Source organism: Taudactylus pleione, unplaced genomic scaffold (genome assembly GCF_031769625.1).
Source record: "Taudactylus pleione unplaced genomic scaffold, aTauple2 ptg000863l, whole genome shotgun sequence".
Lineage (NCBI taxonomy): Eukaryota > Metazoa > Chordata > Amphibia > Anura > Myobatrachidae > Taudactylus > Taudactylus pleione.
This window is the reverse complement of record NW_028285265.1, coordinates 161,199-173,400: the sequence shown is the minus strand read 5'-3', so window position 1 is coordinate 173,400 and position 12,202 is coordinate 161,199. Positions and strand designations below refer to the sequence as shown.

At 48.7% G+C, this 12,202-nt stretch overlaps 1 protein-coding gene across 1 annotated transcript in view; it reads right to left on the bottom strand.

Annotated features, from left to right (window-relative positions):
- The window catches only part of ADCK5 (aarF domain containing kinase 5), a 183,621-nt gene that overhangs the window by 24,975 nt on the left and 146,444 nt on the right, over positions 1–12,202 (bottom strand). The window contains 1 exon segment of the mRNA XM_088458901.1: positions 4,747–4,828. Within this exon segment, the coding sequence (XP_088315027.1) occupies positions 4,747–4,828 (82 nt within the window).

The window sequence follows — 12,202 nt, the reverse complement described above, 5'->3', positions numbered from 1 at the left end:
ATCACCCTCAACCACATACATTCCATATTACATTACAGGGGCCCCATATCACCCTCCACCACATACATCCCATATTACATTAAAGGGGCCCCATATCACCATCCCCCACATACATCCCATATTACATTACAGGGGCCCCATATCACCATCCCCCACATACATCCCATATTACATTACAGGGGCCCCATATCACTATCCCCCACACACATCCCAGATTACATTACAGGGACCCCATATCACCCTCCCCACATACATCCCATATTACATTACAGGGGCCACATATCACCCTCCCCACATACTTGCCATATTACATTACTGGGGCCCCATGTCACCCTCCCCACATACATCCCATATTACATTACAGGGGCCCCATATCACCCTCCCCACATACAGCCCGTATTACATTACAGGGGCCCCATATCACCCTCCCCCACATACATCCCATATTACATTACAGGGGCCCCATATCACCTTCCCCCACATACATCCCATATTATATTACAGGGGCCCCATATCACCCTCCTCACATACAGCCCATATTACATTACAGGGGCCCCATATCACCCTCCCCCACATACAGCCCGTATTACATTACAGGGGCCCCATATCACCCTCCCCACATACAGCCCATATTACATTACAGGGGCCCCATATCACCCTCCCCAACATACATCCCACATTACATTACAGGGGCCCCATATCACCCTCCCCACATACATCCCATATTACATTACAGGGGCCCCATATCACCCTCCCCCACATACAGCCCGTATTACATTACAGGGGCCCCATATCACCCTCCCCACATACATCCCGTATTACATTACAGGGGCCCTATATCACCCAATCTCAGACACCACAAATCCTGTCACACATTACAGAGGAGCGCGTTCGGTCGGGCGCCCTTCAGCATTCCGGCGTCAGGATTAAGATAGGCGTCGGTATTGAGAACATCCCGGGATGCTCTGACCCAGCGTCTCGCCATCACCATTTGTCCCTTTATATAGTCACTAACATCCTTACACTTTCCCCATTTTCAATTCACCTGCTGCCTAATATATCCCAGCCCTCGTCACCATGCTGCCTAAAACATCCCAGCCCTCGTCACCCTGCTGCCTAAAATATCCCAGCCCTCGTCACCCTGCTGCCTAATATATATCCCAGCCCTCGTCACCCTGCTGCCTAATCTATCCCAGCCCTCGTCACCCTGCTGCCTAGTATATCCCAGCCCTCGTCACCCTGCTGCCTCATCTATCCCAGCCCTCGTCACCCTGCTGCCTAATCTATCCCAGCCCTCGTCGCCCTGCTGCCTAATCTATACCAGCCCTCGTCACCCTGCTGCCTAATCTATCCCAGCCCTCGTCGCCCTGCTGCCTAATCTATCCCAGCCCTCGTCGCCCTGCTGCCTAATCTATCCCAGCCCTCGTCGCCCTGCTGCCTAATCTATCTCAGCCCTCGTCACCCTGCTGCCTAATCTATCCCAGCCCAATACACACAATATGAAGGGAATGTGCATGATAAATATATATATATACACACACACATATACATATATATATATATATATATATATATATATATACACACACACACACATGACTCAATCACATATAGTGATAGCAGCTATATTACTCCGCATCATAAAACAGGTCTTATACTGGCAGCAGTAATACTGTACTAAATCTTCCGCAGACATTTTCATATTGACCCTATGGAGAAGTTTTATTTTATAACAATTTATCTGTAGAATTGTCTTTTTCATTTGTTAATAACTGTCCTGACACTGGGGGTCATTCAGACCCACTCGCAAGCGGCAGTACGCTCGCAAGTGGGTCGATGTTCCCCACTACGCATGCGCACGACGGAGGGAGCTCCGTCGTGCGCATGCGCGAGACCCGGACTGCGACAGCCAAGCTGTCGCTCCGGGTCTCGCATCAAAGGGGGCGTGCTGTCGATGTTGATTGACAGCACGCCCCCTTTGGTGGGCGTGCCTGCCAGACGGAGGCGTTCCCATGGGAACGCCTACCGTCTGAAGCCGGCCCCACTGACATCACTAGTGATGTCAGTGGGAGTGATTTTGGCTCTGATAGAGCCAAAATCACTCCAGGGCTTGTGGCAGGGAAACCCTACCGCAGGGTCTCCGTCGCAAGTCCGATGGTCGCGAAGGTCAAGACCATCGCAACCATCTTTTTGGACGCTCGTATATGCTGTGGGTGGTGACCCACAGCTATACGAGCGTCCAGGAGGACGCTCCATTTTAATGGAGGAGGGCCCTGATTCAGAGCGAGCGCTCTGGTCAGAGTGTCCGGCTCTGAATCAGGCCCATTGTTCCTTCTTGTGTATAGGAAACATTATTATTACACTATTATTGGAGGTAATTCAATTGAACGCGATGTTGAGTAGCACTGGGAAAGAGTTCCTGGAGTTATTCAATTGTGTGTGCGCCAATCTATAGTGTGTACGCCAATGTCCGGGGAACAAGTTGTAAAAATTCTGCACCTGTCACTTCCTGCCAGCACCTAGGCATTATGGGACTGTCAGGGTGAGGGACGCTTCCAATTGGGGATGGGTGGTAAAAGAGAGGTTACATGGGGTACATAGCGATGTTCTATGGGCTTCAAGGAGGAGCTTAGACTATGTTACTGCACTATTATACCCCTACGTGTGTCACTATCACACCGCGGCCCGTGTATATATTGTTCTGTACTATTATACCACTACGTGTGTCACTATCACACCGCGGCCCGTGTATATATTGTTCTGTACTATTATACCCCTACGTGTGTCACTATCACACCGCGGCCCGTGTATATATTGTTCTGCACTATTACACCCCTACGTGTGTCACTATCACACCGCGGCCCGTGTATATATCGTTCTGTACTATTATACCCCTACGTGTGTCACTATCACACCGCGGCCCGTGTATATATCGTTCTGTACTATTATACCCCTAAGTGTGTCACTATCACACCGCGGCCCGTGTATATATCGTTCTGTACTATTATACCCCTACGTGTGTCACTATCACACCGCGGCCCGTGTATATATTGTTCTGTACTATTATACCCCTACGTGTGTCACTATCACACCGCGGCCTGTGTATATAGATGATATGTGTCACTATCACACCGCTCTGCGCCACATACACAATGCGCAGTTCCAGATTGGCAGAATGCGTCGCTCTATTATAGCCACTGTACATTTGTTCTTATGACCAGAAGTGACATATAATAGATTACACCATACACGCCCGGGTTACCAGGGCTCAGGATAAAGCTGGATCATCATCATCACATAAAACAGAAAAACTGTACATAAATAACTCAGAAAGTGGGATAAATACAGGGGCGCTGTAAGAAGCAGCTAAACGAGGTGGGGTCTGTGTGGGGAAAGTACCATTTCCTGGGTGGGGGGTCTGTGTGGGGAAAGTACCATTTCCTGGGTGGGTGGGTCTGTGTGGGGAAATTACGGTGTCCTGGGTGGGCGGGTCTGTGTGGGGAAATTACGGTGTCCTGGGTGGGCGGTCTGTGTGGGGAAAGTACCATTTCCTGGGTGGGGGGGGTCTGTGTGGGGAAAGTACCATTTCCTGGGTGGGGGTCTATGTGGGGAAAGTACCATTTCCTGGGTTGGGGGTCTGTGTGGGGAAAGTACCATTTCCTGGGTGGGGGGTCTGTCTGGGGAAAGTACCATTTCCTGGGTGGGGGTCTGTGTGGGGAAATTACGGTGTCCTGGGTGCGGGGTCTGTGTGTGGAATTTACGGTGTCCTGGGTGGGGGGTCTGTGTGGGGAAATGACCATTTCCTGGGTGGGGGGGTCTGTGTGGGGAAATTACAGTTTCCTGGGCGGGGGGGATTGTGCAGGGAAATTACAGTTTTCTGGGTGGGGGGGGTCTGTGTGGGGAAATTACGGTGTCCTGGGTGGTGGTCTGTGTGGGGAAATTACTATTTCCTGGGTGGGGTTCTGTGTTGGGAAATTATGGTGTCCTGGGTGGGGGGGGGTCTGTGTGGGGAAATGACCATTTCCTGGGTGGGGGGTCTGTGTGGGAAAATTACCGTTTCCTGGGTGGGGGTCTGCGTGGGGAAATTACCGTTTCCTGGGTGGGGATCTGTGTGGGGAAATTACGCTGTCCTGGGTGGGGGGTCTGCGTGTGGAAATTACCATTTCCTGGGTGGGGTTCTGTGTGGGAAAATTACCGTTTCCTGGGTGGGGGGTCTGTGCGGGGAAATTACAGTTTCCTGGGTGGGGGGTTCTGTGCGTGGAAATTACTGTTTCCTGGGTGGGGGGGGTCTGTGTGGGGAAATTACAGTTTCCTGGGTGGGGGGGGGTCTGTGTGGGGAAATTACTGTTTCCTGGGTGGGGGGGGGGTCTGTGTGGGAAAATTACTGTTTCCTGGGTGGGGGATCTGTGTGGGGAAATTACCATTTCCTGGGTGGGGGATCTGTGTGGGGAAATTACCATTTCCTGGGTGGGGTTCTGTGTGAGGAAATTACGGTGTCCTGGGTGGGGGGTCTGTGTGGGGAAATTACTGTTCCCTGGGTGGGGTTCTGTGTGGGGAAATGACCATTTCCTGGGTGGGGGTCTGTGTGGGGAAGTTACCATTTCCTGGGTGGGGGGGGGGTCTGTGTGGGGAAATTTCCATTTCCTGTGTGGGGGGTCTGTGTGGGGAAATTACAGTTTCCTGAGTGGGGGATCTCTATGGGGAAATGACCATTTCATGGGTGGGGAATCTGTGTGGGAAAATTACCGTTTCCTGGGTGGGGGTCTGCGTGGATGAATCCTGTAAAGAAAATCTGCTCAGCAAAAACCTTTATAACCTTCTCAGCGACCTGAAAAATAAAAGAGAGAATGAGATCAGATAAATGCATGTAAGGATAGGTGTGCAGAACAAGGCACAGAGGGGATGTCCTGTAGTTAGTAGCCCGCCGGTCTATATCCCGACACCAGCAGACCAGCAAAGGTCAGAAGATAGGCATCGATATGCCGACGCTTATCTTCATCCCGACGCTGGACAGATCGAGGCGAGTCATGCCGTCCCTAGCACTTAGGCACGTCCCGGGGAGGGTTAGGCGGCGCTGGAGGGAGGATAGGGTTTAGGTTTAGGGTGCGGGGGGGGGTTAGGTTTAGGCACCACCGCGTGAGTTTAAGGTTAGACATCCCTAGGGAGGGTCAGGGGAGGGTTAGGTGGTTACCTGCCGTTGTCGGGATTTCAATCCCATTCCGGCACAGAGGGCTCTGCATGTACAGGATGGGACACAGAAGGGCTCTGCATGTACAGGATGGGACACAGAAGGGCTCTGCATGTACAGGATGGGACACAGAAGGGCTCTGCATGCACAGGATGGGACACAGAAGGGCTCTGCATGCACAGGATGGGACACAGAAGGGCTCTGCATGCACAGGATGGGACACAGAAGGGCTCTGCATGTACAGGATGGGACACAGAAGGGCTCTGCTTGTACAGGATGGGACACAGAAGGGCTCTGCTTGTACAGGATGGGACACAGAAGGGCTCTGAATGTACAGGATGGGACACAGAAGGGCTCTGCATGTACAGGACCAGGCTCAGGGGCTCTGTGTGTAATTCAGGGCACAGAGAATCTCTGCACCCCCAGAGGGAGGCACAGATGGGCTCTGCATGTAACATAGGGCTCAGAAGGGAGATCAGCCACCAAGTCACTAGTACAGCAGGTGGAGAGCCCTATGCTCCGCAATGCACAGATATTAGCGAGACAGGTGTTCGGGCTGGGAGAGGATTTTGGGGGCTGTATGGATGGGACAAGTGTTTGGGGGGCTGTATGGATGGGACAGGTGTTTGGGGGGCTGTATGGATGGGACAGGAGTTTGGGGGGCTGTATGGATGGGACAGGAGTTTGGGGGGCTGTATGGATGGGACAGGTGTTTGGGGGGGGCTGCATGGATGGGACAGGTGTTTGGGGGGGCTGCATGGATGGGACAGGTGTTTGGGGGGCTGTATGGATGGGACAGGTGTTTGGGGAGCTGTATGGATGGGGCAGGTGTTTGGGGAGCTGTATGGATGGGACAGATGTTTGGGGGGCTGCATGGATGGGACAGGTGTTTTGGGGGGCTGTATGGATGGGACAGGTGTTTGGGGAACTGTATGGATGGGACAGGTGTTTGGGGGGCTGTATGGATGGGAAAGGTGTTTGGGGGGGCTGTATGGATGGGAAAGGTGTTTGGGGGAGCTGTATGGATGGGACAGGTGTTTGGGGAGCTGTATGGATGGGACAGGTGTTTGGGGAGCTGTATGGATGGGAAAGGTGTTTGGGGGAGCTGTATGGATGGGACAGGTTTTTGGGGAGCTGTATGGATGGGACAGGTGTTTGGGGAGCTGTATGGATGGGACAGGTGTTTGGGGAGCTGTATGGATGGGACAGGTGTTTGGGGAGCTGTATGGATGGGACAGGTGTTTGGGGGGCTGTGTGGATGGGGCAGGTAGTTTGGGGTGCTATATGGAAGGGAGAAGTGTTTAGGGGGCTGTATGTATGGTACAGGTGTTTGGGGGGGCTGTATGGATGGGACAGGTGTTTGGGGGGCTGTATGGATGGGACAGGTGTTTGGGGGGCTGTATGGATGGGACAGGTGTTTGGGGAGCTGTATGGATGGGACAGGTGTTTGGGGAGCTGTATGGATGGGACAGGTGTTTGGGGAGCTGTATGGATGGGACAGGTGTTTGGGGGGCTGTATGGATGGGACAGGTGTTTTAGGATTGCAGGTGGCTGCAGTAGGTGTATTTTTAAAAAATTTTTTAATAATGCACTTTATATACACAAAAATATACTGGTACCCATTTAAATTAATCCCCTATATAAATACAGCAATTATTTTTCACAAAAGAAATAGCTTTTCATCATTTATCTACACGTATAGTAAATATGCTAATAGCGACCCTTTGACTTAATTTAAGAAGCTAAAATATTTTATTAGGTCTAATAATACACTTCTATATTGATATCTCAGTTAAGCTTTTTATGGGGTACAGACTGATTTCCCCCAAATAATCAGTCCATCACGCTAGTTTCGCCATTCACTACATTCGCACCTCTGCGTTTTCGCCTGTTTTGGAATTGAATAGGGTGAAAAGCTGGAGCGCGCAATGTGAAAGTACGCGATAACTTTGCGTAAAAACAGGCAAATGAGGTGAACAGATTGCGGCAGCGAAAACATTTTGCCGAACGCGACTTTTTGCCTCTAAGTGAAGCCTAGGATTTAGTGGTAATCCTCCAGATGAGACCGCTCAGTGACTACTGCTGGTAACTACCTAGCAATGAGGTTCTATCATCGCCACAAATGGTTATAGCAGCAGCGATAGGATAATAGGGGATGCAGTCAGGAAGCTGACGTTCTAAATGTTGACTGCCGGCTTCCCGACTGTTAAATCCCGGCAAGGTACTAATGACAGGTGTCGAAATCCCGACGCCTGTCATTAGACATACGCTGGAAGCCCGGCATACCCAACGAAGGTAAGCCGGGCGCGGACAGCCGCATGGGGGAGGGTTAGGTTTTAGGGCTCCTAGGGGGACTTAGGGTTAGGCACCCCCCCTGGGAGGGTTAGGTTTAGGCTAGGGGAAGGGGAGGTTAGGGTTAGGCACCCGCAAGGGGAGGTTAGGGTTAAGCACCACCCCCCTTCCCCCCGGAAGACTTAGGTTTAGGCTGTGGGGAAGGGGGGTTAGGTTTAGGCACTTAGAGGTGGGTTAAAAGGCTGGAACCACAATTTCCTCATTCAGGTGGCAGCGAGAAACCACCTTGGGTAGGAAGCCTGGCGTGTTTGAAATATCAAAAAGGGGGAGCGACAAGAAAGCGCTCCTAAATCTGATACCCCAATGGGCAGATGCCATAGCCAGAAGAAACAGTCTCCGCAGTGAGTCATGTGACATCCACCGATTCCTGGGGTTCGCATGGAGGTTCCTGAAGTGCTCACTGACAAATCCCATGGAGCCACAGGAGGGACAAAGGGAGGTTGTATCCGTAGACCACCCTGCATGAAGGTGTATACATCCGGTATAGGAGCAATTCTGCGCTGAAACCAGATAGACAAAGCAGAGACCTGCACTCTGAGAGGCCTAGATCCAGGCTAGGAAGTACTTTACCGCGCTCACCCTTGGTGAATGGTGTATAAATTCCAGTCCCTATGTACAACAAACACTGTCTAGGTATACACCAAGAGAAGCATAATTATGTTCAATCTTTTTCTATGTCATCATAAATAAAATATATATTACACAAATACAAAATTAATATTCCTTAAATCAGAAAACAATGTCAATAAGAGCATGAAAAGAATGATCAGTAAATCTGTAGATATATAATATCCAGATAAAGAAAGGAAAATAAGGGGGGGGGGGTCCTTGGAATAATCTGATAGGGTAGATGTAGATCCAGGAAAAAAGTCTAATGTAATGGTTGCAGCGGCGTCCCGCTGATATTGAGGGGTTGGATGGACGATCAGTGTGGTGCAGGAGCGCTGTATTGCTGGTGGATGAGGTGAACTTGCACAGGGTTGAGTCGGGTGTCTCCTGAACGTGTTGACTTACCTGACTGCCAGGTGCTCGAGTCCGTCTTTCGGAGAGACGTGCCCAGGGTCCGGCGGTCACGGGGGTGCTACTGTCTGGGGAGGGGAGGTCACTGGTTTGGGTTTAGAGAAACCTTTCACCAGTGCCCCTGCCACTCGGAGACTTGCCTGATAATCCCTGCGCTGTCTGTCTCTCCGTACCAGGATCCTGTCGCACTGCTGGCCGCGGCGTCTATTTCCTCCGTCTGCTTCCTAGTTGTACCAGTCACGTGACTCCTGTGAAGCTGGCTCTCGTCTCTGCCTAGGTCTCTCTTGCTGATAGGGTAAATGGGGTAATAATGGTGTGCCCAACGCGTTTCAGCTCTTCCTCTGGGGTTGTGAATACTGTTTGTTTGTTCAGATGGGTTTATATAGGCCTTGTGCAATGTTCTTGTTGAGTTTCATTATTGGTTAATTGATCAGATTCTCTTTTTCTGCCTTGCTCTTATCTTGCAGTGGCCATATTCTTGAAGTCCAGTGTATTATATGGGATAACCCACATGTGTAGGGTTAATCGGCCATTTGGGTTGGCCTTAGTTGATCTTAAAGGTGAAGACACAATTAATATTTACATCCCAGTATAGCAAAGACAAGGTTGAATTTCTAGACCTTAATATTTTCATTGAAGACGGATGCATACAGACCAACACTTGCCATAAAAAAGCAGATGTTAACAGGTTCATCTTAGCATCAAGTGGACACCATCCTAAATGGTTAGATAATGTACCACTAGGACAATTTAAAAGACTAAGACGGAGCTGCATGAAAGTGAGTGATTATGATATACAAAGCAGCGACCTTTTGCAGAACAAATTTATTTAGAAAAAGTACGATCCTACAAAACTCAAGATAGCTAAGCAAGAAGTGAGGGAATCAGAGAGGAAGATACTATTAGAATCCAAATCCAACAAAAACCAATATGATGACACATCCATCAATTTCATAACACAGTACAATCAGCAAGCTAATCAAATAAGACGCCCCATACACAAACACTGGCACATTCTCTTTCAAGATGACTGGCGAATATTCTTCCGCAGAGACCCACAATTACATTCAGGAAGACCCCAGATATCAAACTGAAACCGAATAAAAACCATATTCCTCCGACCACCCAGATACAGTCAACACTACCGTTCAGTACACTGAGGTGCGGATTTTTCCATTGTGGGACGTGTAAAGCGTGCAAAATCACCGGATACAGAAACACCAAACCCACCACAGAGATCACGTCTCCTACTAACAATGTCAGTTTCAAAATCAAAGATAGAATTACTTGCAATTCAAAGGGCGTGGTATACGCATTACTATGCCCATGTCCTAAACCATATTTAGGCAGAACCATTCGACCCCTAAAAACAAGAATGGGGGAGCATATACGAAATATCCAAAGGGGTACTGAAGACCATCCCCTATTACCTCATTATAAAGGTCATCACGACTGCAATCCAGCAAATGTAACATTTATTGGCATAAAAGAAGATGGAGAGGAGGAGATTACATTCATCTCATTAATAAAGAAGAACTCAAATGCATGATCCAACTAGATACACTGGCCCCAAAGGACTGAATCCAGACAACGAGATCTGTCACAACTAATACGTAGACATTATTTATCCCACCTACCATTTATGATTACCACCAATTACCTTTGTCCCTATACAGATATACATCCCCCCATTGCCATTTTGGGAGGGTGGAAACTATACATGCAGACATTAATAGAAATTAGGATATTCATAGATAATTAAAAAACAACAACTATTACATACACAAGATAAAGTGTACCTATATATATTAGCAATAACAATCATTCAGTGACAGAGTATCAAATCATCTTTATATAACCTTTTATTTACCTTACTATCACATCTTATGTGTATATATAAAAATGTGTCTTCACCTTTAAGATCAACTAAGGCCAACCCAAAATGGCCGATTAACCCTACACATGCGGGTTATCCCATATAAATACACTGGACTTCAAGAATATGGCTACTGCAAGATAAGAGCAAGGCAGAAAAAGAGAATCTGATCAATTAACCAATAATGAAACTCAACAAGAACATTGCACAAGGCCTATATAAACCCATCTGAACAAACAAACAGTATTCACAACCCCAGAGGAAGACAAGCTGAAACGCGTTGGGAACACCATTTTTACCCCATTTACCCTATCAGCAAGAGAGACCTAGGCAGAGACGAGAGCCAGCTTCACAGGAGTCACGTGACTGGTACAACTAGGAAGCAGACGGAGGAAATAGACGCCGCGGCCAGCAGTGCGACAGGATCCTGGTACGGAGAGACAGACAGCACAGGGATTATCAGGCAAGTCTCCGAGTGGCAGGGGCACCTGGTGAAAGGTTTCTCTAAACCCAAACCAGTGACCTCCCCTCCCCAGACAGTAGCACCCCCGTGACCGCCGGACCCCGGGCACGTCTCTCCGAAAGACGGACTCGAGCACCTGGCAGTCAGGTAAGTCAACACGTTCAGGAGACACCCGACTCAACCCTGTGCAAGTTCACCTCATCCACCAGCAATACAGCGCTCCTGCACCACACTGATCGTCCATCCAACCCCTCAATATCAGCGGGACGCCGCTGCAACCATTACATTAGACTTTTTTCCTGGATCTACATCTACCCTATCAGATTATTCCAAGGACCCCCCCCCCCCTTATTTTCCTTTCTTTATCTGGATATTATATATCTACAGATTTACTGATCATTCTTTTCATGCTCTTATTGACATTGTTTTCTGATTTAAGGAATATTAATTTTGTATTTGTGTAATATATATTTTATTTATGATGACATAGAAAAAGATTGAACATAATTATGCTTCTCTTGGTGTATACCTAGACAGTGTTTGTTGTACATAGGGACTGGAATTTATACACTAGACGTACACCATTCACCAAGGGTGAGCGCGGTAAAGTACTTCCTGTTCTTTATATAATTATCACGAGAGGAAAGGTAAACTCTCTCTCTTTACCAGCAGCGCTCCCAAACAACTACAGTTTTACGATACAAGTCCAGTGCGCAAGTATCCAATATATTACTACCTAGATCCAGTCCAGCCTGAAGAAAGGCAAGAATTAGAGAAACTGTAAGACTTGAGGGTCATAGTTTCTTGGAGCACATGATCGGAAATATGTATGCCATATTCTGTGGTAAACCCTGGCTGAGGCCAGTTTATGTGCTCTGAGAATGGTCTGAGAATGGTCTGGACCACAGAGCCGAAGAACCCTTAACCCTTAGCCATTAGGATGGATGTCTCAAGAGCCAAGCCATTAAAGACAGACGGGCTAGGTCTGCCTTTTAAAAAAACCTCACTAAGTGAGGAGAAATGCGTCAAGGAACAGATCCTTCTATTTGAACTGCTGTTGATGGTGAGCTAAGCAGTCGATTGCCGCTGATAGGAGGAACAACACACCGGAGTGTGTACCACTTATTCTAAACCTTAGCGGATCCTGCTGCTTCACCAATTACTCTGCCGCTGACTGATTCCATTTGATCCCAGGTGACGGGGTTTATTGTTACACGCAGATTTGCCGCATTCCATCGTGAAACCAGCCCGCTGTTACGAGGAATAACACACTGGAGTGTGTATCTTTTATTACAGACCATAG